Here is a 26,403-nt window from a genome sequence, read left to right as displayed (position 1 = left end):
TTACCAGATCCATGCACATATGCAGGTTGTATTTTACTGGAGATGGCACACGTAAAAATTCCAGATAGTGGTAAGGATATGAAAAAAAAGTGGCAGGGATGGGTGTGATAGTGAAAAAGTCACTGCATATCTGTACCTTGACTGAGGTCATGGTTACACAGGTGTATACATTTGTCAAAATTTACTGAATTTAAGACCTATACAGGCCGGGCGTGGTGGCTCATGCCTGTAATCCCAGCACTTTGGGAGGCTGAGGCGGATGGGTCACCTGAGGTCAGGAGTTCGAGACCAGCCTGGCCAACATGGTGAAACCCCATCTCTACTAAAAGTACAAAAACTAGCCAGGCGTGGTGACAGGCATCTGTAATCACAGCTACTCGGGGGGCTGAGGCAGGAGAATCACTTAAACCCAGGAGGCAGAGGTTGCAGTGAGCCGTGATCGCACCACTGCACTCCAGCCTGGGGGATAAGAGCGAGACTTCATCTCAAAAGAAAAAAAGAAAAAAAAAAAAACAAACCACCACCTATACATACATAAATTTTATCTCAAAGAAGCACCACAATAGAATTCAAAAGATAATTCAATTTAAAAAGGAAAAGTACACTCGATTAATACAAGATGGAAAAGAAGAACATTATAAAACCAAGTATCTCTACATGAGCGAACTCCACAAGAATTTAGTTAAGTTATACTCTACATTAAAAAAAAACAAAAAACAAAAACACAGAATAAGGGAGCATTTCCTATACATATGAAACCACAAAATTTCTGTACTCTTTACTGTTAGGCCTCTATACAAGGGGAAGTATGTTTCATTTTATAGTTCCAAAAATAAAATGGGCTCTGAAAAACTTCAAGATAGTCAAAGACAGGTAACCAAAATGATGACGATGTGAAAAGATTAACAAACAACAGCTCCTCTAAATCATCAAGGGTGGTCCAATGAAAGGAGCCTCAGGGATTTGTTTTAGGTGATTAGGATAAGGAACAAGAGCCAGGTAACAAAGGCAGAAAATCCTAAAGAATTTAACAATTCAATGTTCCCAAAAGACACCATGGACCACACTCCATTTTGTATGACACTTATATGACATTCCATACATGTGTCTAACATGAAGATTGAGCAGATAAAAAGTATCACTTTAGTAATCATCCTCAATCAACACCAGATAACAAATGAGGGGCTTTTGCTTATGGAAATTCTCACATATTGAGCTGAACACTTTTACCTTAATTAATTAATTAATTTATTTATTTTTTGAGACACAGTTTCGCTCCTGTTGCCCAGGCTGGAGTGCAATGGCCCGATCTCAGCTCACCACAACCTCCGTCTCCCGGGTTCAAGTGATTCTCCTGCCTCAGCCTCCCAAGTAGCTGGGATTACAGGCATATGCCACCACGCCCGGCTAATTTTTGTATTTTTAGTAGACACGGGGTTTCTCCAGATTGGTCAGGCTGGTCTCTCCCGACCTCAGGTGATCCACCCACCTTGGCCTCCCAAAGTGCTGGGATTACAGGTGTGAGCCACCATACACAGCCTTATCTTAATTTAAACTGTTAAATATAAACATAATACTCAGGTCCTTAGCAGCCCCTTCTCTATATTGTTCCAATTAACTGCCTCCCACTGCTGGGATCTCTCTTGCACGTGTGTGCACGCACTCTAACACACACACTCCTTTTTTTTCTTTTTAGACGGAGTCTTGCTCTTGTTGCCCAGGCTGGAGTGCAACGGTGCAATCTCAGCTCACCACAACCTCGGCCTCCTAGGTTCCAGCAATTCTCCTGCCTCAGCCTCCCGAGTAGCTGGGAATACAGGCATGCAACACCACACTTGGCTAATTTTGTATTTTTAGTAGAGACGGGGTTTCTCCATGTTGGTCAGGCTAGTCTCGAACTCCCGACCTCAGGAGATCCACTCACCTCAGCCTCCCAAACTGCTGGGATTACAGGCATGAGCCACCACGGCCAGCCCACACACTTTTTCAAGAAGCAACTAGATTTAATCTTCCTAAATTGTGCCACTTTCTGGCAGGTAAAATTTCAATGATTCCCTAAAGTCACTCCAAATACACTTAAACTGGGCCAGGGTGGTGGCTCACGCCTGTAATCTCAGCACTTTGGGAGGCCGAGATGGGTGGATCACCTGAGGTCATGAGTTCAAGACAAGCCTGACCAACATGGTGAAACCCCGTCTCTAGTAAATACAAAAAATTAGCCGGGTGTGGTGGTGCATGCCTGTAATCCCTAGAGCTACCTGGGAGGCTGAGGAAGGAGAACTGCTTGAACCCGGGAGGCGGAGGTTGCAGTGAGCCAAAATGGCACCACTGTGCTCCAGCCTGGGCAACAAGAGCAAAAACTCTGTCTCCAAAAACAAACAAACAAACAAAAAAACACCTGAACTATGATTAAAGGTCTACAATAGGGTTCCCAACCCAGTGCTTCAGCTTCACCTATTATTTGTATTACTCCTCGTAAGTACCCAATTCCTCTACACACTGACAATTTGCACCTGGCCTTATCCTAATTTTCTTCTATTTTGGGGGGGGATTCTCCCCCAAATTCACAGTGAAAATTGTACAGACCAATTCCATCACCCCATTTCCCTCCTCTGACCCTCCAGGTTTTTGTTTTTGTTTTTGAGACAGTCTCGCTCTGTCACCCAAATTGGAGTGCAATGGCATGATCTTGGCTCACTGCAACCTCCACCTCATGGGTTCAAGCGATTCTCCTGCCTCAGCCTCCCAAGTAGCTGGGATTACAGGCACCCACCACTGCATCCAGCTAATTTTTGTATTTTTAGTAGAGACGGGGTTTCACCATGGTGGCCTGTAACCCCAGCACTTTGGGAGGTCAAGACAGGCAGATCACCTGAGGTTAGGAGTTTAAGACCAGCCTGGCCAACCTGGTGAAACCCTGTCAATCATGCCACTGCACTCCAGCCTAAGTGACAGAGCAAGACTGTCTGAAAAAAAAAGAAAGGAAGGAAGGAAGGAAGGTATACTGAGAATTACATCACAAAATCCACATGCTCTCCCCTTTACAAAGCCCTTTACTTTTCTCCCACAATAACTTATAGCCTCCTTGAAGACAGTGGTTTTACGAGTCATAAAAATCCTGGCCGTGGCCCAGTACAGTAGCTTGTGCCTGTAATCCCAGCACTTTGGGAGGCCAAGACAGGCAGATCACTTGAGGTCAGAAGTTCGAGACCAGCCTGGTCGACATGGTGAAACCCCGTCTCTACTAAAAATGCAAAAATTACCCAGGAGTAGTGGCGCATGCCTGTAATCCCAGCTACTCAGGAGGCTGAGGCAGGAGAATCGCTTGAACCCAGGAGGCCGAGGTTGCAGTAAGCCAAGATTGCACCAGTGCATTTCAGCCTGGGCAACACAGTGAGACTCCATCTCAAAAAAAAAAAAAAAAATTTATGGCTGGGCGCGGTGGCTCACGCCTGTAATCCCAGCACTTTGGGAGGCCGAGGCGGGTGGATCACGAGGTCAGGAGATCGAGACCATCCTGGCTAACACGGTGAAACCCCATCTCTACAAAAAATACAAAAAATTAGCTAGGCGTGGTGGCGGGCACCTGCAATCCCAGCTACTCGGGAGGCTGAGGCAGGAGAATGGCGTGAACCCAGGAGGTGGAGCTGGCAGTGAGCCGAGATTGCACCACTGCACTCCAGCCTGGGCGACAGAGCGACACTCCATCTTAAAAAAAAAAAAAAAAAATATATATATATATATACATACACACACAGACACACATACACACACACATCTCCCTAGAAGCATCAATATTTACTGAATTAGAGTATTTCATTACCTGTTATAAAAAACAAACAAACAAAAACACCTTCCATTATACTAATTTATAAAGGAATCAAAACAAAATGGGTTGGGGGGTCCAGGCACGGTGTCTTACTCCTGTAACCCCAGCACTTTGAGAAGCCAAGGTGGGAACTTGAGGTCAGGAGTTCGAGACCAGCCTGGCCAACATGGCGAAACCCTGCCTCTAATACAAAAATTAGCCGGGCCTGGTGACATGCGCCTGTAGTCCCAGCTACTCGGGAGGCAGAGGCACACGAATCACTTGAACCCAGGAGGTGGAGGTTGTACTGAGCCAAGATCGTGCCACTGCACTCCAGCCTGGGAGACAGAGTGAAACTATGTCTTTAAAAGAAAGGCAGAGTGCAGTGGCACACACCTGTAATCCCAGCACTTTGGGAGGCCGAGGCAGGTGGATCACCTGAGGTCAGGAGTTCATGACCAGCCTAACATGGTGAAACCCCATCTCTACTAAATATAAAAAAATTAGCCGGGTGTGGTGGCACATGCCTGTAATCTGATCTACTTGGGAGGCTGAGATAGGAAAACAGCTTGTACCTGGGAGGCGGAGGATGCAGTGAGCCGAGATTGCACCATTGCGCTCCAGCCTGGACAACAAGAGCAAAACTCCGTCTCAAAAAAAAAAAAAAAAAAAAAAAAGTTGGGGTGAGGGGAAGGTTCAACTTAAAGATACAATTACTAAGTGTTTCATAAGGAATGACTTATTTCATAATGGAGTAGGAGTGTGATACCAGCATGGGCAACATGGGGAGGGCCCATCTCTACAAAAAAGTAAAAATAAAAAATTAGCATGCCAAGCATGGTGGGTCACACCTGTAATCCTGGCACTTTGGGAGGCCAAGGAGGAAGGATCACTTGAGCCTAGGTATTCAAGACCAGCCCAGGCAGCATGGCAAAACCCCGTCTCTACAGAAAACAAAAAAAAATAAAGTAGCTGGGGGTGGTAACATGCACCTGTGGTCCCAGCTATTGGGAGGGTGAGGTAGGAGGACTTATTGAGCCTGGGAGGTGGAGGCTGCAGTGAGCTATGGTTCCACTGCACTCCAACCTGGGCAATGGAGCGAGACTCTGTTTCAGAAAAAGAGAGAGGAGGCCAGGCGTGGTGGCTCACGCCTGTAATCCCAGCACTTTGGGAGGCCGAAGCGGGTGGATCACCTGAGGTCAGCAGTTCAAGACCAGCCTGGCCAACATGGTGAAATCCCATCTCCACTAAAAACACAAAAATTAGCTGGGCATAGTGGCATGCACCTGTATTCCCAGCTACTTGGGAGGCTGAGACAGGAGAATCACTTGAACCAGGAGGTGGAGGCTGCAAGTGAGCTGAGATTGTGCCACTATACTCCAGCCTGGGCAACAAAGTAAAGCTCTGTCTCAAAAAAAAAAAAAAAAAAAAAAAAAGAGAGAGAGAGAGAGAGGAAAAATAAATAAATTAGCCAAGTGTGGTGGTATGCACCTGTGGTCCCAGCTACTCAGGAGGCTAAGGCGGGAGGATTCCCAGAGCCCAGGAAGTCAAGGCTGCAGTGAGCAGTGATTTCTGCTTTGAGCAGTGAGCAGTGATTCGTTTTCATTCTGTCGCCCAGACTGCAGTGCAGTGGTGTGATCATAGCTCACTGCAGCCTTGATCTCCAGGGCTCAATCAGCCCTCCCACATTAGCCTCATGAGTAGCTGAGACTACAGGCTCACACCACCATGCCTAGCTAATTCTTTGTTGTTGTTGTTTTTTATAGAGATGAGGTTTCACCATGTTGCCCAGGCTGGTCTCAAACTCCTAGGCTCAAGCGATCTGCCTGCCTCAACCTTCCAAAGTGCTGGGATTACAGGCATGAGCCACCACGCCTGGCCCACAACTACGATTAAAAAAAAAAAAAAATGTGGCCAGGTGCGATGGCTCATGCCTGTAATCCCAGCACTTTGGGAGGCCGAGGCAGGCAGATCACCTGAGATCGGGAGTTCAACATGACCAACGTGGTGAAACACTGCCTCTACTAAAAATACAAAATAAGCCGGGCGTGGTGGCGCATGCCTGTAATCCCAGCTACTTGGGAGGCTGAGGCAAGAGAATCACTTGAACCCAGGAAGTGGAGGTTGCAGTGAGCCAAGATCATCTCACCACTGCACTCCAGCCTGGGTGACAGAGCGAGACTCCATATCAAAAAAAAAAAACAAAAACAAAAAACAAAAGTTACAATCTATTGGACAATGTGGATCAGGAGGCTTAAAACTCCCCCACTCAGTCATTCAACATCTGGGAACCTATTCTAAGGAAGTAATTAGAAACACAGAAAGACGTTCACTGCTTCATTATTTCAGTAACAAAACACTGAAAACATCCTATAAGTTCATAAATGGAGAATAATTAAATTGTGACAGAATATTATACAATCATAAAATGTCATTAAAAAAAGTCTCACCTTACAAGTTTCTCTTTAAAAAAATGAAATAGAAGTGAAATTATGGGTATTTTTCACTTTTTCCTGTATTTTTCTGGATTTTGCCCCCATAAGCCAATAATGTGTATTAGCCACACCCACTCCCTCCCCAGTGCGGGGAAACTTACCAAGGCAGGGTCATCGTGTTTATACAGTGTCACCGCAGGAACAGCTGGCAAACCCAGCCACGGGCCAGGAGTCATCGTCATGCTACCACATTTGGCTGCAGCCTACCAAAACAAGAACAACTCTTTGTTAGATTATCAGAATACACAAACCTAACACCCTCCTCCATTCATAAAAACTGTGAAGAGCCATGAGGGATTGAGTGATTTTAAATTCATTCTTAAAAACACCAATATTCAGTAAATCAACAACATACCAGCACTGATGACGAGACATAACCCAGAGCCAATGTTGCCAGATTCACACTGGAAGAAAAAACACCAGTCTAAGAACTGACTATTTAATGTTGCTTACTCACCATGTACTTAAAAAAATAAAGGCTGTGCTGTTGCAAGTTGACACTTAAGTATATTTTTAATGTTATTAGCTTTCATAACAGCAACAGAAGATGTGCTTTATACATATGAAGGAAAATCCTGAAAATGCACTTTAATAAAAATGTGTCTCAGGAACTATCCCCGCTCATTTAATATAATGGGAGTATTATTCTCTTTCATGGATCTTATTTTCCAGTTTTATCATTCTTTACTTAGGGATCAAAAAGAAACCTCCCTGTATGATGTGGTGGATATGGGCTACTCTGGCTGCCCACGTCCGTTCCCCCTGCTTCTCTTAATGGCCCTACAATAGCCTTCCGGGGCGCCACCTCCATTTCTTCCAGCAGAACATGAGCTTTGTGGGGAGGAGACACCACTATCTGCTCCAGAGGAGGGCAAAGAACCTGAACTATCAGAGGATTACTTCTCCCTGGCCACAGTGGCTGGTTCAATATGAGACTTCTGTTAGGACTTCCAGCTGACCACGAAGCTGGAAAGAAGGCTGGAGTTTCTGCAGCTACTTTGTACTGTAACAGGAAAATCTGTCCACAGGTAGAGGAAACCAAGCCCAGTGCCTGTGACTGGGGGAGCAGAGGTGGGAGTAACACACTGGATCCTGGTTGATGTTGTGCCTGAGGCAGTCATAACACTGCTCTTTGTAGTTATGTGAGCCAGTAAGATCTCTTTGGGCTTAAGCCAATTTGGGTTATTTTGTGATCTGTGACCCGAAGAGCCCTTCGTGATAAATGTCACCAAAGTGAGAGCCTGGATGTCGAGTCCTCATGAGGACTCTGTGCAGGCCCGAATGGAGCCACCAGCCTCACCGCCGGCTTACCCCTCCACATGAAGCCATATGCCATACTGCTCACAGAGTTCTTCCAATCTCCCAATCTTGTCTGTGTGTCCTACTGCTGCCGTTCCTAGGATAAAACAGATCAGGGCATTAAAAGGAACAAATGTTTTCTAAGGCTTTATACACCTTAAACACTTCTATACACATTATCGCCCTAGGAGGGAAGTGACTTATTATATCCCTATTTTATTGAGATTTTCTTTGTGGAAGGACTTAAAATCAGTGTTTGTGAGCTGACTTATTACAAGCTTTGAAGAGTATGTAATCTCTATTGCATGTATCTAATTGTGTCATTGAAATCTTTTATATACTTATTTTCTATCTACTTGATCTGCTGACTCATGAGAAATATATTCAAATCTCCCACCAAGATTGTGGTTTGTCAATATATACTTGTGTTACATCAGACTTTTCCTTTAGCTTTCCTTTATATATTTTAAAGTTATGTTCACAAGCATTCATAACTGTTTTTTTTTTTTTTTTTGAGATGGAGTCTCACACTGTCGCCCAGGCTAGAGTGCAGTGGCAGGATCTCAACTCTGCAACCTCCACCTCCCAGGTTCAAGCAATTCTCCTCGCCTCAGCCTCCCAAGTAGGTGGGATTACAGGCGCCAGCCACCACGCCCGGCTAATTTTTTTGTATTTTTAGTAGAGACGGGGTTTCACTACATTGGCCAGGCTGGTCTCGAACTCCTGACCTCGTGATCCACCTGCCTCGGCCTTCCAAAGTGCTGGGATTATAAGCATGAGCCACCGTGCCCAGCAAGTATAACTGTTATTTCTTTTAGGAGATTACATCTTTCATCAATATGAAGTCGATTTTATCCCACACTAATATGGCTATGGTACTTTCATTTTATCAGCATTTGTCCAAGATAAACTTTTCCACCTTTTTATTTTATTGTCACTTCCTGGATTATTTTGATTTAGATATGCCCTTTATAAAAATCATATAGGTGGGCTGGGCACAGTGGCTCACACCTGTAATCCCAGCACTCTGGGAGGCCCAGGCGGGTGGATCACAAGGTCAGGAGATCGAGACCATCCTGGCTAACACGGTGAAATCCCGTCTCTACTAAAAATACAAAAACAAAATCAGCTGGGTGTAGTGGTGGGTGCCTATAGTCCCAGGTACTCGGGGGGCTGAGGTGGGAGAATGGCGTGAACCCGGGAGGCAGAGCTTGCAGTGAGCCGAGATCGTGCCACTGCACTCCAGCCTGGGCAACAAAGCGAGACTCCAGCTCAAAAAACAAACAAACAAAACATAGAGATGAATTTGTTTTGTTTCCACCCAGGTTCTTTGTAAAACAGAACATGCATTCTGAAGCCAGCTTAAGCATATTAAGCACTTTCAGCCGCTCCCTTGGTAATTGATTGCACTACAGATTTTGCTGGGGAGATCCCTTTTCAGAGAGAGCTTAGTTAAAACGTGGAGTCAGGCATTCCCCCAACCGTCCCAAATTTCCAGTTAGCAGCAAGCCAACCAAAAAGATTTCAAACCCTCACCAATGGCCTCAACAAACAAAGCTAAAGAAAGTAGTTCTTTTGTAAGGTCTATGCCAGGAAAAGGGCTGAAAACTTTTTCCCCTCATACCTAAATCTACCTCAAATTGAAAAAAAAAAAAAAATCTTAACAGACACATTTAGTTTAGCTGAAACAAGATCAAATGTCAATGCACGGGCTGTGCCACAGGCTCTTCCAGCAAAATAAAAGCGTACTGCTGTGTTAGTGCCCGGACCGCATTCAGATTCTTTTCATATTTCTTGGCAACGTCTGGTGACTAACCCTTGACATGTGTCTTCTGACATCTGCAACATAATCACACTGGCAAGTCACTCAGTCACATGCAAACTGCAGCCCCTCCAGTTTATCATGTGACTGAATACGGGTGAATTTGTGTTTTTAAACAAGGCAGGAAGTGATGGTTTTTCTGTTGGCAATAAAGTGAATATTTATGTGGTTTTTCTATTTTGTCTTTTTTTTTTTTTGAGACAGGATCTCACCCTGTTGCCCAGGCCGGAGTGCAGCAGCGCAATCTCGGCTCACTGCAATCTCAGCCTCCTGGGTTCAAGCTATTCTCCCGCCTCGGCCTCCTAAGTAGCTGGGATTACAAGTGCCTGCCACCACAACCAGCTAATTTTTATATTTTTAGTAGAGACAGGGTTTCGCCATTTTGGCCAGGCTGGTCTTGAACTCCTGACCCCAGGTGATCTTCCCGCCTTGGCCTCTCAAAGTGCTGGAATTACAGGCATGAGGCACCGCACCCGGCCTAAATAAGCAGTTTTATTGTAGTATGATTTTTTTTTTTTTTTTTTTTTTGAGACAGAGTCCCTTTCTGTCGCCCAGGCTACAGTGCGGTGGTGCGATCTTGGCTCACTGCAACCTCCACCTCCCAGGTTCAAGCGATTCTCCTGCCTCAGCCTCCCAAGTAGCTGGGACTACAAGTACACACCACCACACCTGGCTAATTTTTGCATTTTTAGTAGAGATGGGGTTTTACCACATTGGTCAGGCTGGTCTTGAACTCCTGACCTTGTGATCTGCCTGCCTCAGCCTCCCAAAGTGCTGGGACTACAGGCATGAGCTGCCATGCTCGGCCTACTGTAGTATGATTTACATGAAACAAAACTCACTCATGTAAGTATACGGTCCAATGAGTTTTGACAAATATATAGAGCATGTAACCATCAACACAATCAAGATTCAGAATACTTCCATCAACCCCCAAATCCCATCAACCCCAATATAATTACCCTTTCCCTGACTCCTCACTGGCCCTGGAAAATCCTGATCTGCTTCTGTCACTGTAGTTTTTTGCCTTTTTTTTTTTTTTTTTTCTGAGATAGGGTCTCACTCTGTCGCCCAGGCTGAAGTGCAGTGGCACAATCTCGGCTCATTGCAAGCTCCGCCTCTCGGGTTCACGCCATTCTCCTGCCTCAGCCTCCCGAGTAGCTGGGACTACAGGTGCCCACCACCACGCCTGGCAAATTTTATTTATTTATTTTTTATAGAGACAGAGTCTCACTCTGTCACCAAGGCTGGAGTGCAGTGGTGCGATCTCACCTCACTGCAACCTCCGCTTCCCGAGTTCACGCCATTCTCCTGCCTCAGCCTCCCAAGCAGCTGGGACTACAGGTGCCCACCACCACACCCAGCTATTTTTTTGTATTTTTAGTGGAAATGGGGTTTCACCATGTTAGCCAGGATGTCTTGATCTCCTGACCTCGTGATCTGCCCGCCTCGGCCTCCCAAAGTGCTGGGATTACAGGCTTGAGTCACTGTGCCTGGCCTGACATAGTATTTTGAAGATTTTTTTTTTTTTTTTTTTTAAGAAAGGATCTCGCTCTGTCACCCAGGCTGGGGTATGGTAGCACAATCTTGGCTCACTGCAACCTCTCTCTCCTGGGTTCAAGCCAACCTCCCACCAAAGCCTCTGGAGTAGCTGGGACTACAGGTACACACCACCACACCTGGCTAATGTTTAGTATTTTTTGTAGAGATTTCCTAGGGGTTTCGCCATGTTGCCCAGGCTGGTCTCGAACACCTGAGGGCAATTGATCTCGCCGTCTCAGCCTTCCCAAGTGTTGGGATTACAAGTGTGAGCCACCTGTAATTTCTCTATTCTAACAGACATGTAGTAATGTCTCACGGTGATCTTAATTTGCATTTCACTCATGACTAATGATGTTAAACATCTTTTCAAGTGCTATACATTTTCATTTTCTTTGATGAAGTATCTGCTCACATCTGTTGTTCATTAAAAAACTGTACTGTGGGCCGGGCACAGTAGCTCACACCTGTAATCCCGGCACTTTGGGAGACCAAGGCAGGCAGATCACCTAAGGTCAGGAGTTCAAGACCAGCCTGGCCAACATGGTGAAACTCCATCTCTACTAAAAATACAAAAAAACTAGCTAGGTGTGGTGGCGCATGCCTGTAATCCCAGATACTCGGGAGGCTAAGGCAGAAGAATCACTGGAACCCGGGAGGCAGAGGTTGCAGTGAGCCAAGATCGCACCACTGCACTCTAGTCTGGGCAACAGAATAAGACTCCATCTCAAAAAAAAAAAAAAAAAAAAAAAATTGTATTGCTCGTGTCCTTATTGAGTTGTAGCAGTTCTTTATATATTTTAGATACAAGTTCTTTGTCAAACAAATGTTTTGTAGCTTCTGGGGAAAAGAATGAAAAAGAAATTTTAAAAGAAGACAGGCCTGGGACAGTGGCTGGCTGGGTGTGGTGGCTCACGCCTGTAATCCCATCACTTTGGGAGGCCAAGGCAGGTGGACCACCTGAGGTCAGGAGTTTGAGACCAGCCTGGCCAACATGGCGAAATCTCGTCTCTACTAAAAATATAAAAATTAGCCTGGCATGGTGGCGTGCGCCTGTAATCCCAGCTACTCAGGAGGCTGAGGCAGGCGGATCGCTTGAACCTGGGAGGCAGAGGTTGCAGTGAGCCAAGGTCGCACCACTGCACTCCAGCCTGGGCGGCACAGCAAAACTCCATCTCAAAAACATAAAAAAGAAAAATACAAAAAGACAAAAAAAAAAAAAAAGAAATAAGAAAAAAACGTTTTGCAAATATTTCTCCCAGTCTGTAACTTGCCTTTCATCTTCTTAATAGGGGCTTTCAAACAGCTAATGCTTTTAATTTTTGATAAAGTACAATTTATGGTTCACATATTTTGTATCCTAAGAAACGTAACCTAAGGTCACAAAGATCTCCTGTATTTTCTTCGAGACATTTTATTGTCTTAGATATATGCTTAGGTTGATGAACCATTTATAGTTAATATTTATATATACGGAGAATAAGATAAGGGTTAAGATTCAGTTTTTTTCCATATGGATATCCAAGCTCTAAGACCACTGATCGAAAAAGATTGTCCTTTCTCCCTCGAATTACTCAGGCATCTGTAAAAACCTGAAGTGTCCATATACTTCACATGAGTCTATTTCTGAATTCTCTATTTTATTTGGTTAATCTCACACAATCTTACTTGCTGCTTTACAGAAGTCTTGAAGTATGACAAGGTAAGTCTTCCAATTTTGTTCTTTTTCAAAATTCTTTGGGCTGTTCCTAGATCCCTTGTATTTCTATATAAACTTTAGAATTAGCTCATCAAGTTCTATAAGAAATTGTAGCCTGTTGAGATTTTAAGAGGGATCGAGTTGAATCTACAGATTAGTTTGGGAAGAACTGACTTAATACTTAGTCTTCCAACCCATGTGTATGGCATATCGTTCTTGGGTCTTCTTGAATTTCTCTCAGTAACATTCTTAGTTTTCAATGTACAGATCTTGCATATATTTTGTTAAATTGATCCATAAACTTTTCATCTTTTTTGATCCTATTATAAATGACATTTAAAATTCAATTTCCAATTCTTCTTTGCTAGTATATAAAAATCCAGAAAATGGTTTAGATTTGATCATTAGTTCCAGTAGCTTTTCTTTAGTTTTCTATCTATATAATCATGCCTGCAAACAAAGTTTTATTTCTTCCTTTCTAATCTGTCCGTTATTTTTTTTTGCCTTATTGCACTGTCTTAGATTTCAAGTATGATGCTGAATGAGATAAGTGGAGCAGCAAGTGGTAGTTGCTCTGCCGCCTATAAGGTAGATATTTAAGTGTGACATTTTATGAATTTTCTTGTTTAATTTTTACAACGATCTTACAATGTCAGTACAATTATTTTTATTTATTGAGATGGGGTCTTGCTATGTTACCCAGGCTGGTATTGAACTTCTGGGCTTAAGCCAACATCTGGCTTGTCTCCTGAGTAGGGCGACTATAGGCATGTGCCACCACACCTGGCTTAAATGCGTCATTTAAAAATTCAGGCCAGGTACAGTGGCTCATGCCTGTAATCCCAGCAATTTGGGAGGCTGAGGCAGGCGGATCACCTGAGGTCAGGAGTTCGAGACCAGCCTGGCCAACATACTGAAACCCTGTCTCTACTAAAAATACAAGAAATTAGCCAGATGTGGTGGCACACACCTGTAATCCCAGCAATTCAGGAGGTTGAGACAGGAGAAACACTTGAACCTGGGAGGCAGAGATTGCAGTGAGGTGAGATTGTGCTACTGCACTCCAGCCTGGGCAACAGAGTGAGACTCTGTCTCAAAAAAATAAAATAAAATTCAGTTTAGAACAGGGAAAAGAAGTACATGAAGGAGAAGATAGAGAAGCATTTACAATCTAAATGAAAAAGTATACACACACATAAAATAACTTCCAAAACAAACCAACGATTAAAGAAAAATCTACCGAGCCAACCTTACTATTACAGTTTTTGCTACAATGTGGATATGGACTATCTTAAACATGCGGTACACACACATTTCTTAAGACTTTATCTTTTATAGGCTGAGGACGTAGCCTCGCTCCTATATATTCAAAATGGTAGATTCAGCATCATGCTACCTACCTGCATTTGCGACAAGCAACAGGGGCAGTCTTCCTCGCTCTATATCATCTTTAATCAGTTTCTCCAGGAAGGCAACATCCTGGAACCAAAACAAATCATTGAAAAATGAGGTGCCTAGTATAAAAGCTATAAAATGAAAAATTATGACTTGCAAAAGAAGCAGATAACTCTCAAAAGTAATGTCAAATCAATTCTTACTCTTGACAATTTTTCTGTTTTCTCTCATCATAGATGTGAAAATCAAATAGTTTTCCTTGAAGACTAGAAAAATCAGTTAAACAAGATTAAAGGTAAAAACTGTACATATGCAGGAACATTTCTTTGATTTTAAACATTTACATTTAAATGAAATGTTCTCTTAACTCTCCTAAAACAGCCAAGAATGTATCTCTACTATTACTCACTGATGTACCTGAACTAGAAAATAAAACTACCTTGACAAAAGAAATAAAAAACTCTAAACTCCATCCCTTCCTTTTCCTTCTGGAATCATTAAGGAGAGATTTATCACCTGCATGTCTGAAAATAAGCAGAACTCAATTCCACGATGACAATGAAGAACCTCATTTTCAAAATCTGCCCATTCATAAATCCAGGCAACAGTGCTAACTCATTAAAAGTAGGAGCTTCAGAAGAAATTTCTGGTGCTTAATTGAGCTGCCATGTTTCTACTTAAAGCAGGCGATACAGTAATTACAAGACTCCTTAAAAGCCAGGTGCTCCTGACCTATATACCAACCAACCTTCATGGACATTCACATATTAACAGAAGCATATATTACACGATGCAAGGGTCCAAGCAATACATCAGTAAGTTACTAATTATCTGGAGGCCAGCAAAAAGAACTTCACTTGAAAGGCAGTTTCCAAACACAATCCCACATGATTTTACAAACCAAAAGTAGAACTCACCATCTGATGCTGGAATCCAAACATAGTGTTACAGGGTACATGGCACAAGCAGGGGAAGGGCAAGCCGAGCTGCAGGAAGAAACATACGACTTGACAAGAAAGCTCTCTGCACCATTCACTTCAGATTGTGAAAGGCTGTGGCTCTAAGACAAGCCACGATTATTCTTCTAAGAAATCTCTCTCCTTAGGAACTCTTAATATTATAAATTGATGTTAAAGTACATTTAGAAAGCCAAGCTGAAAAAAAAAAAGGGTGAATTTCCAAGTGCCTTATAAGAGGATATAATGTAAAATTTTCTAAATGATTCAAGTAATTATCTTTGGTATATTCTAGAATATACCAGAAACACTTTGACAAACACAGAAACAATTGGGTCGTCAGCATTTTAGTGGGGGTAATTTTAGATTCTTTCTCCAAGCATTACTGGTAAATAACACCAGCTAAAGGCATTCAAAGAGCAGTATCTTATTTATGGGTTCACCCACCCCTAAAAAGTAATAAATATGGATTAGCAGATGCACATTTCTCAAGAGAAGTGAAGTCAGTGTTATGCACAGAGACAGTGATTGTCAACTTAATTTTATATTCTTCATGTTTAGCCTCCAAGTCCTTGAGGAGTTTACAGTTTTAGGAATTGTAAACAGTTGCAGCATACTGTTCTGTATGACTAAGACTTGGGAGCATTCAGAGACCAAAAATTTAATAAGCACATTTTCTCCTTAAAGGATTAAAAATTACGAATGTGACACCCAAGTAAAACAAATCCTCAAAAAAAAATACAGGTATTAAAAGTGAAAATGCCTAGCCCCCTACCCTATAAGCCACCAATCCACCCCATTAACAGTTTAATACATAACCTTTCAGATATTTTCTAGGTATAAATTTACATATTTTTCTAGGTACAAAAACATAGGTATAAAGGATACACACACTTTAAAAAATGTGAACATAACCATCTTATATATGCTGCTCTGCCAGCTGCCATTCCCAACACAACACTCTTACACATCTTTTGAAGGTTAGACTGTTGTCCCCAAACAGCCTCATGTCCGCAAGAGCCTGGCTTGCAGTAGACACTAAGTAATTCATTTCACGTTTCAGAGGATTATTATTAAACTCCCCATTTTGTACACCCCTCAAGAAGAGAACATAATTTCTTAACACCAGTGATCACAGCTCAGAATCAATTTAAAAGTCACTAAGTGTCTCCCATACATCCCCCTGGGACTCCTGCAGCTTACAGAAGAGCAACCCTCCAACCCTACGGTTTTGCTTTTAAACGTTCTTGGCAAAGACAGTTAACAGTGTCTTATCTCGATGTAGTCCTCCCAGTTGGGCTAGAAGCACCATGAACTTTAAAAATAGTCATGCTCGGCTGGGCACGGTGGCTCACGCCTGTAATCCCAGCACTTTGGGAGGCTGAGGTGGGCAGATCATGAGGTCAGGAGATCGACACCATCCTGGCTAACACGGTGAAACCCATCTCTACTAAAAAAAATACAAAAAAATTAGCTGGGCGTGGTGGCGGGCACCTGTAGTCCTAGCTACTTGGGAGGCTGAGGCAGGAGAATGGCATGAATCCGGGAGGTGGAGCTTGCAGTGAGCCGAGATCACGCCACTGCACTCCAGCCTGGGCGACAGAGCAAGACTCTGTCTCAAAAACAAACAAACAAACAAAAAAAAACAAACAAAAAATAGTCATGCTCTTTGATCCAGCAATTCTAGACTGACTCTGAAAATCCATCTGAGGACCATAACCCTAAATAAAATACAGGAAGAGCTTTATGCACAGAGAAGTCCTTAACAGCACTACACAAAGAACATTACCTGAAAATGGTCACAGAAAGCAAGAGAATGCAAATACTCTTAGTTGTCCAAAAAGGCAACAGTTAATTACTATATATTCACTTGAAGAAATACCATGAAGGCATTAAAAATAAACTATACTTTGAAAAATTATTATTAAAATGATATATTCCTGTTTTAACAGTAAGTGAAAAGAGCCAGATACAACCATATAAACACAAACACACCCCCTTCGATTAAAGTCTGGGAAAAAAGAGAAAATGTTGACTGTGGATGCCCTTGGGTAATCTATCACATATTCCTTATTTCTAAATTCAGTAATTTTTACAAATATGACAAAAGCATATAAGACCATCTTTCTTTTCACTCAACAAGAACAGCAACTAGACAAACGGGTCAACTTTAAAACTTTCAGAACAAAATAAGACATTATTTCTTTAAAATAGCCACCTGATACCACATTACCTGATTACAAAGGTATTGGCCCAGGCCAGGTCTAGCAGCAGCACTAAGATATATGACAGGCTTCTTGTTATATAACACACTGAAGCCATCCACTACGAAGTCTTCATATCGAGAATGAATGGCAAGCCTACATATTTTTGCAAGTCCTTCTCTTTCCTCTTTGTGGAAATAAGCACACCCATTTTCATATCTGTTAAGAGATACATATTAATATGCTCTTATTTCTAGTTAAGGATTGTATAAGTCAACCTTACAATCATGGAGACAATTCTTTTCTCAAGCTAGGAATTGTCACTTTTATCAGGCAGAGAGGACAGGAATGTGAAACATCCTCATCGTAGATGGCTGACACCTCATTACAGCTGAGGTTACCAAGCAGCGAGACAATAACCCTCCATCCATACCCAATTCCATAAAGAGCAGAAACTATGAAAACAAGTAGAGACCAGGAATTCTCAAATACAAAAAGCCTGAAGATCATGGTTCTGGCTTATTATGAACTAAGGCCAGCACTGGATAACACAGGCATAGTTCATAGCAGAGTTTCAGCCCTAAAACATCCAAAGAAAATAAAACTGTCAAAAATGCTAGTCAGAGGCTGGGTGTGGTGGCTCACGCCTGTAATCTCAGCACTTTGGGAGGCCAAGGCGGGTGGATCACCTGACGTCAGGAGTTTTGAGCCTAGCCTAGCTAACATGGTGAAACAACTGTCTCTACTAATTGCCAGGTGTGGTGGTGAGTGCCTGTAGTCCCAGCTACTCGGGAGACTGAGGCAGGAGAATCGCTTGAACCCAGGAGGTGGAGGGTGCAGTGAGCCGAGATTGTGCCACTGCACTCCAGCCTGGGCGACAGAGTAAGACTCCATCCGAAAAAAATAAAAAAGCTAGTCAGGCTAGCTTTTGGTTTTACTATAATCTGCTGAGGCTCCATCTCCTAGAGGAGGAGGGACAATTTCAATTACAGGCAGCAGATTTTTACTAGAACAACAGAACACTGCTCCTTTAATAAAGTTGGGCAAACTTATACTCCTGCTTGGCCAAGTTCTTTCCCAACACTGAAAGTGAGGGTCTCTCAAGACAAATGTCTCAAGTTAGGCAAACATTCCTTCTCCATAAAAGTAACAGCATAAACCCAATGCCACTAGTCCTACGTCTCCTACTGAATCCTTCATCTGTTGTAATTCCTTAGTACTGCCAGGATTATCACAGAATAAAACAAATTTCAGTTTCATAGCACATATTCATCTTCCTTATGACAGAGTTTTCTTTTCTTTTTTTTTTTTTTTTTTTTTTTTTTTTTGAGACAGAGTCTCGCTCTGTCGCCCAGGCTGGAGTGCAGTGCCTCAGCCTCCAGAGGAGCTGGGACTACAGGTGCTCACTTCCACGCCCGGCTAATCTTTTTGTATTTTTAGTAGAGACAGGGTTTCACCATGTTAGCCAGAATGGTCTCGATCTCCTCACCTTGTGATCCGCCCACCTCAGCCTCCCAAAGTGCTGGGATTACAGGCGTGAGCCACCGCGCCTGGCCTCAGAGTTTTCTTTCTAATAAAACGCAAGCTAATATTTTCAAAGCACAGCTGGCCCTCTGAACCTGTGGGTTCTGCATCTGTGGATTAAACCAAGCACGAGTAAAAAATCTTCAGAAATTTAAAAAGACGGGTGCCTCTGTACTGAATATCTACAGACTTTTTTCCTTGTCATTATTCCCTAAACAATACACTGTAACAACTATTTACACAGCATTTACATCGTATTAGGTATTATATGTAATCAAGAGATTAAAGTATATGGGAAGATGTGCCTCAGTTACATGAAAATACTGTGCTATTTTATATAAGGGATTTGAGCATCCATGAATTTTTTTATCCATAGGGTGAGGATGGGAGGTCAAGAACCAATCCCCCAAGGACACCCAAGGATAAGGGACAACTGTATTTGAATCTAGATCATTGCTCTATCTTCTACTGACATGTGCCAATTAGATACCCCACAAATAAATAACTGCTGACCCTATCAAACACATATGTGCTTCTATTCTCCACCCTTCACATGTATTAGTCCATTAGCTCATTTAATCCTCACAATGCTTCTATGAAACAGGTATTAATACTATCCCCATCTAACAGATGATGAAACAGGCATTGAGAGGTTAAACACCCCTTTCAAGGAGAAGGAAATCTGAACCCAAGTAGTACAGCTCCAGAAAAAAGATCTTTCAGTCTACACCCGACTCATAAAAGTCTTCACTGGAAACTCATCATGTCTTTACCTGAAAATTCTGCATAGCCATAAGGTGGTATCTGAAAGTATCCTAGTTGTAAGTTTTCTCAGCTTCTCTTTGTCCAGAGTTGAAATATAAGCTCCCAGACTATGTCCCAACAAAGCCATATGACCTTGTTCTCCAATATTTTGGATTCTGTTAAGCAAACTTAAAGTATTAGAGTCAAACCATAAAAAAGGACATAGAACTTAGAGACACAGAATTCCACAGAAACATCTGTCAGACTCGAAATCTACTTAATGGCCCAGAAGGCAAATCAATGCCTAAACAGTAGTGATAGTTTGGTGAGAAGTTTTTCTATTTTTTGAGATGGAGAAAAAATATATATATTTTTTCTGAGATGGAGTCTCCCTCTTGATGCCCAGGCTGGGGTGCAGTGGTGCGATCTCAGCTCACTACAACCTCCACCTCCTGGGTTCACGTGATTCTCCTGTCTCAGCCTCCCGAGTAGCTGGAATTACAGGCGCCAACCACCAAGCCCGGCTAATTTTTTGTATTTTTAGTAGAGACGGGGTTTCACCATGTTGGCCAGGCTGCTCTTGAACTCCTGACTTCAGGTGACTCACCTGCCTCGGCCTCCCAAAGTGCTGGGATTACAGGCATGAGCCACCACTCCTGGCCAGAAAAATATTTTTATAATTTGAGTTCCAGGAGATAAATAGCCCTTTTTAAATTGAGTACCTACAAACTGTTTTAAAATAATTTCCTATTAAAGTATTTTAAAAATTAAATACCAGCCTTAAGAATTGTGGAGGGTAGAGCTAAGGTAAAATCAGCTGAAAGCATTTTTTAAAGAACTAAATCCTGGCCAGGCGCAGTGGCTCATGCCTGTAATCCCAGCACTTTGGGAGGCCGAGGCGGGCGGATCACGAGGTCAGGAGATTGAGACCATCCTGGATAACATGGTGAAACCCCATCTCTACTAAAAATACAAAAAATTAGCTGGGCCTGGTGGTGGGCACCTGTAATCCCAGCTACTCAGGAGGCTGAGGCAGGAGAATGGAGTGAACCCGGGAGGCGGAGCTTGAAGTGAGCCGAAATGGCACCACTGCACTCCAGCCTGGGCAACAGAGTAAGACTCCATCTCAAAAAAAAAAAAAAAAGAATTAAATCTCAGGCCTATGCATCAAATAAGAATTATTTATTGCAATAATACAGCAAATTCATGGGGGACTAGGTATTATTTTATATATAATTAAAATTGATTATATAAAATGTTTTGTATAGAATTAAAACTAATTTCCCTTATAAAGAATAACTGTAAAAAAGAAGGACTAAGTTTACAATTGTTAACTGTGAATAATAAGAAAAAGACAAATAACCTAATAGGATCATGGGCAACAGACAGTTCCTAGAAATATAAATGGGTCTTAAAACATACAAAAAGACACGTCACTTGGTTCATAATTTTAAAAACCTGCAAATTCGAATTATGCTGAAACACCATTTCTCACTTATCAGATTTCTCATCGGAATATCACTTATCAATGATCCTTCAGTCTGATAACGCCTTTGCAGGTGAATAGTGTGGAAACAAAGTACTCTCATACATTGCTGGTGGGACTGCTAAATGCCGCAACTCCATGGAGGGAAATTTGGCAGGATCTATCAAAATTACAAAAGCACACACTGTCTGAGACAGCAACTCCACTTTCAGGACTTTGTCCTCCAGACACCTGCTTCTATGAGAAGTGACACATGTCGAAAGTTGTTTGCTGCAGCAATGTTTGTAACAGTGCAACATGACAGGGGACCAATAAAATATGGTTCATCTGTTCAAAGTAAAACACATAGCTCTGACAAAGGAGAAAGTTCCTGTGCATTAATATGCAGTGAACTCCAAGACATAAGTGAAAAAATGCAAGATGCACAGCATATGCATAGTAATTATGTATTAGAGAGGGTGGGCATAGACATTTTGCTGGTGTATAATACATATAAAATCTCTCTGGAAGAATACACAAGAAACTGGTAATGTCTGTCTCTAGAGAAGAAAACACGGTAGGGAGATAGAGGTAGGAAGGAAAATTCCCTTTGTATATCGTTCTTTATTGTCTGAATTTTGAACCAAGAGAACAATTTTACTTATTTCAAAACATCAAATTTAAAATAATTAAAGAGAAAACTAACTAAATACCTAATGAATACAAGTACAGCAATTCTTAGGAAGCAGAAGCACAGCAGCAGAAAGACATGCGACACTCACTCTTCAGTCCTTCTGCCAGCGCCTCTCTAAGGCATGATACCATAAAAACTATGGGATCTAATTTCAATAAATGCCTTCATTTCACAAAATATATATTAATATAAACGTCTTTCTGAAAATAAAAAGGATTACTTTAGTATCATATATAACTCAATGAAATATAGCTTCTTATTTGAGCAACTTGTCAGAGCGCAATCACTACGAAATCAAGAACACATGCACTTGAAAAGAGAAGCTGCCAGGTTCATTACCTGGGGCTCTGGGGCTCCTCATCTTCATCTCCATGCATCAGATTCTGAACTAACTGGAGGATGCTCACCATATCTTGTCCACTGCAGAATGAAAAGAGTTGATGGGCTGATGGGAACAGCACACATCCCCCGCCACTCTCCCGCTCCTTCCCTCATTCAACTGGCGTTGCTTCAAGTTTTTTTTTTTTCTTAAGCAACTATAAGAGAAAGAATGTGGTATATAGTTTATGCTTTTTAAAAAACAAAGCTCAAATTATAAACTGAATTCTGATATAAACTTACTTGTGGTTAAATAAATCTTCTACCTAATTATGACTTTCATTTTAATAAATGTCACCAGTCTTTTTATTTTTATTTATTTTTTTGAGACAGGGTCTCACTTTGTCACCCAAGGTGGTGGGAAGTGGCATAATCCGGGCTCACCGCAACCTCTGCCTCCCAGGTGTAAGCGATCCTCCTGCCTCAGCCTCCTGAGTAGCTGAGATTACAAGCGTGCGCCACCACGCTCGGCTAATTTTTGTATTTTTAGTAGAGATGGGGTTTCACCATGTTGGCCAGACTGGTCTTCAACTCCTGGCTTCAAGTGATCCACCCTCCTCGGCCTCCCAAAGTGCTGGGGTTACAGGCATGAGCCACCACGCCCAGCCGTTTTTTTATTTTTGGTAGAAACAGGGTTTTGCCATGTTGCCCAGCCTGGTCTCAAACCACCAAGCTCAAGCAATCCTCCTGCCTCAGCCTCCAAAAGTGCTGGGATTACAGGCCTGAGCCACCTTGCCCAGCCACCAGTCTTGCTCTAGCAACATTTCTATACATTTCATTTGAATCTTGGAGTACAAGACAGAGAATATTTAATAAGCATGTAATAAGAGCCAAAAGTCCTTATAATATGTACTTATAATATATAAGTGTATTATATACTATACATTATATAAAATATAAAATATATATAAAATATATTATATAAAATACAATATATAATCATCCTTAGTATATTATAATGCTAGACAGTCACAGAACACTCCAATAGCACTGGTATATCTAATTTTCCTCCATAGGGATCTTGTCCGTTTGGACTAACAGCCTCTAACAATGCAAGCTTCATTTATTACCAGCTCTTCCCCAAGCTGGGAACCTTGAGATCTGCTTAGAGTATAAAAACATTTCACTTCTATCCAAGATATGTTGCTATGAAATGCTCATTACATGAGGAGATGGAAAGTTATGAAAAGAATTCGAATGGCTGAAGTAGCAAGCAATGGCAAGGCAACTTGCAACAGGAATAACGTAAAGCTATTCGTCTGTTAATGAGAATAGACTAAAAAGATGTTTCCTCTTTCAAAAAAGGAAGCGCCATCAAAACAATGTCCCCAAACCAATTGTCCCCAAGGTGCTGCCCTTCAAGTGAGAGGGGCTCTGGGCCTTGGACACTGTAGACATCAGAGCAGGCAGGGGCCCTTGAGGCACAATGGCTGCCTGCCACATGACCTCGAGCAAGCTATTCCAACTTGCCAAGCCGGACGTTATGGATTTGGGAGGCTTCAGACAGTGAAGGTATGGCACTTAGCTGTGCCTGGCATGTTACTAGTCTTGAATGCTGGGTGATAGCACTCCTAAGTGTGAATCCTCCTAGTCAGTGGCTTAAGGCTGAGAATTACAGATGCTGCTGGGAGTATCTCTCCTGGGAAAACTTCCGTGGAATTAGGAGACTAAACCTTAAAACCTTTGGTTTCCATCAGCAGGGCTGGAATGAGGAGATTTTATAGGACCTGACTCCTGTTCTGAGCTGAGAATGCACTTCACACCTAGCTTCACATCAGCATTATTCATGCAACGAATAGGAGTGACTGTTTTAAAGTATTAGTATCTCGGCGTGTTATTGGCACACTGTGATCCTTCCTCCATACTTTTCTTTTGCAACCTGGTTGAATCTATATTCAGGTCAAAGGATATTTAAGGGAGTTGTACTGTTTACTTACGTGCAGTTTCCTGGTTATAACAGGAAAAAAAAATAAGTTTGTCTCAGGGAAGCTGGGCTGGGATACTAATCCCAGATTAACTGCTAATGTCTTGTGAAAATTTTAGTCAGCTACTTACTTTTTTGCTATTTTTCCTGCTACTCAAACATGACAGATTTGCTTCAGTTGCCAAAAAATAAGTAATTTGACATTTTCCTTTCATTTACATTATGAAAACAATAAATCTTATCAAATTAAAATACCGCTTAGAATAAAACTCAGTCTACAAAATACATGACAGGTTTCAAGAGTGAACTAAGTATGACACACCAGTTATAATGATGAATTTGTATATCACTTTTATTTTATTTGATAGGGTCTCGCCATGTTGTTCAGGGTGGCCTCGAACTCCTTGACTCAAGCCATCCTCCTGCCTCAGGCTCCCAAGCAGCTGGGACTACAGGTGTGCGCCACGGTGCCTAGCTCCATGTATCACTTTTGAGTCATGAGGTTGTATTAAATTGTTGGTTTTCTAAAAAATTTGTGGCCAGGTGCGGTGGCTTATGCCTGTAGTCCCAGCACTTTGAGAGGCTAAGGCAGGCAGATCACCTGAGGTCAGGAGATGGAGACCGTCCTGGCCAACATGGTGAAACCCCGTCTCTACTAAAAATACAAAAATTAGCTGGGCGTGGTGGTGGGTGCCTATAATCCCAGCCACTCGGGAGGCTGAGGCAGGAGAATCACTTGAACCCGGGAGGCAAAGGATGCAGTGAGCCAAGATCACACCACTGCACTCCAGCCTGGCGACAGAGCGAGACTCTGTCTCAAAATTAGAAAGTGTCTCTATCACTCAGGCTGGAGCGCAGTGGTACAATCAAAGATCGCTGTAACCTTGAACTCCTGGGCTCAAGTGATCCTCCGTCCTTGGCCTCCCAAAGTGCTGGGATTAAAGGTGTGACCCACTGTACTCAGCCTCTATTAAATTCCAAATGGGAGAGGGAGAGAAGCCAGCAGGTGCGGCAATATCACCAACCAGCCAACGACACTTCAGTTTTCTAATGTTATACTGCATATGTCTATTTAAATTTGCTATGTGTTCATTAAAACTAAAACCATAAATCAATGATGATAAGACACTGGTTTAAGAAAAATGTGGGCCGGGCACAGTGGCTCACACCTGTAATCCCAGCACTTTGGGAGGCCGAGGTGGGCAGATCACCTGAGGTCAAGGTCAGGAGTTAGAAACCAGCCTGGTCAACATGGCAAAATCCCGTCTCTACTGAAAATACAAAAATTAGCCAGATATGGTGGTGCATGCCTGTAATCCCAGCTACTCGGGAGGCTGAGGCACAAGAAAGAACTGCTTGAACCCGGGAGGCGGAGGTTGCAGTGAGCCCAGACTGCGCCACTGCACTCCATCCTGGGCAACAGAGCACGACTCCGTCCCAGAAACAAACAAACAAAAATTTACACCTTAACTAAAGGTATGGATCCTCAGCGCCACCTACCTGCCCTGGAGTGGGCCTGGAATATCTCTGGATATGAGCTTCTTTCCATTTTCCTCTTCTGTTCTTCTAATTTAAAGAAAAGAAAAAGCTGTTCATTTGTTTCATCATACCAAATTTCTAACGCCTGAACATGCAAACATGACCATGTTGCCTATAACCTCCCAGTGACTGAGGCAGGATTTCAAACAGATTTATCACATCTCCCTGCCTCCAGTTTCAGGTATCGTTTGAATTTCTGGAAAAGACAAGAATATGCAACAAAAAAGTTCCACCCACTTCTTGTTTACTTGGTGCTCTATATGACCTGAATATATAGTAAGTATTTATAGAGTCAAATCAATATATTAAGTAAATGAAACTCTTAATAGACAGAATTAAATAGTATAAGTCTTTCCTCTCAATTTCAAAATCCTTTAATTACAAGGCACCTTTTACCCAAGACAAACACCAATTTTCAAGTCAGCTGAAGCTGTGTGTGACACTGTGAAGCCAAGAGGCACCTTTAACAGAAAGAACCCAGAGCCACTGGCTTCACAGCAGGCTGAACTCGTTGAACAGGGTCACCTCTGTCCTACTCACCTCTGACTGTCCTCTAGCATCTTCACTGCCTCCTTCAAGTTTTTTCCCATTTCAGCTAACGTGGGGTCTGCTATCTGGGGAAAAAAAAAAAAAAAGAAAGAAAGAAATTTTAATAATCCTCTATTACCTCTACAACACAATTCACCCAGAAAAATTAAGTGCATAATTTCTTCTGGATTTACTGTGAAATACATGATTTTAAAACCTGCAATAGTACAAAAGTATAACAGAAAAAGTAAAAGTCTTCCAGCCCCACTTCCTAGAGGAAGCTGCTGTTTTTATTTTTATTTTTTGAGATGGAGTCTTACTCTGTTGCCCAGACTAGAGTGCAATGGCACGACCTTGCTCACTGCAACCTCTGCCTCCTGGGTTCAAGTG

The 26,403-nt window shown here is 42.4% G+C and overlaps 2 protein-coding genes across 3 annotated transcripts in view; both read right to left on the bottom strand.

Moving 5' to 3' along the window:
* Positions 1-3,742: 3,742 nt before the first annotated feature.
* Positions 3,743-26,091, bottom strand: LOC109023634 (putative pyridoxal-dependent decarboxylase domain-containing protein 2). The gene is made up of 11 exons (XM_063699769.1): positions 26,026-26,091; positions 25,447-25,512; positions 21,984-22,064; positions 19,515-19,661; positions 17,247-17,436; positions 14,975-15,043; positions 14,063-14,141; positions 7,615-7,699; positions 6,659-6,707; positions 6,405-6,506; positions 3,743-4,433 (listed from the first exon to the last, which is right to left on the bottom strand). Exons 1-11 carry the CDS (start codon positions 26,073-26,075, stop codon positions 4,272-4,274), a joined length of 1,080 nt encoding a protein of 359 aa, XP_063555839.1. The 5' UTR covers positions 26,076-26,091; the 3' UTR covers positions 3,743-4,271.
* The window catches only part of LOC115932828 (serine/threonine-protein phosphatase 2A regulatory subunit B'' subunit beta-like), a 57,393-nt gene continuing 57,015 nt past the window's right edge, over positions 26,026-26,403 (bottom strand). For both annotated transcript variants that reach the window (XM_055366517.2, XM_055366519.2), the window contains one exon: positions 26,026-26,099. In XM_055366517.2, coding sequence (XP_055222492.1) covers positions 26,096-26,099 — 4 coding nt within the window. In that variant the 3' untranslated portion in view covers positions 26,026-26,095. The remainder of the gene's footprint in view (positions 26,100-26,403) is intronic.

The sequence above is a fragment of the Gorilla gorilla genome, chromosome 18 (genome assembly GCF_029281585.2).
Source record: "Gorilla gorilla gorilla isolate KB3781 chromosome 18, NHGRI_mGorGor1-v2.1_pri, whole genome shotgun sequence".
Classification (NCBI taxonomy): domain Eukaryota; kingdom Metazoa; phylum Chordata; class Mammalia; order Primates; family Hominidae; genus Gorilla; species Gorilla gorilla.
This window is presented reverse-complemented; position numbering and strand designations above follow the sequence as displayed.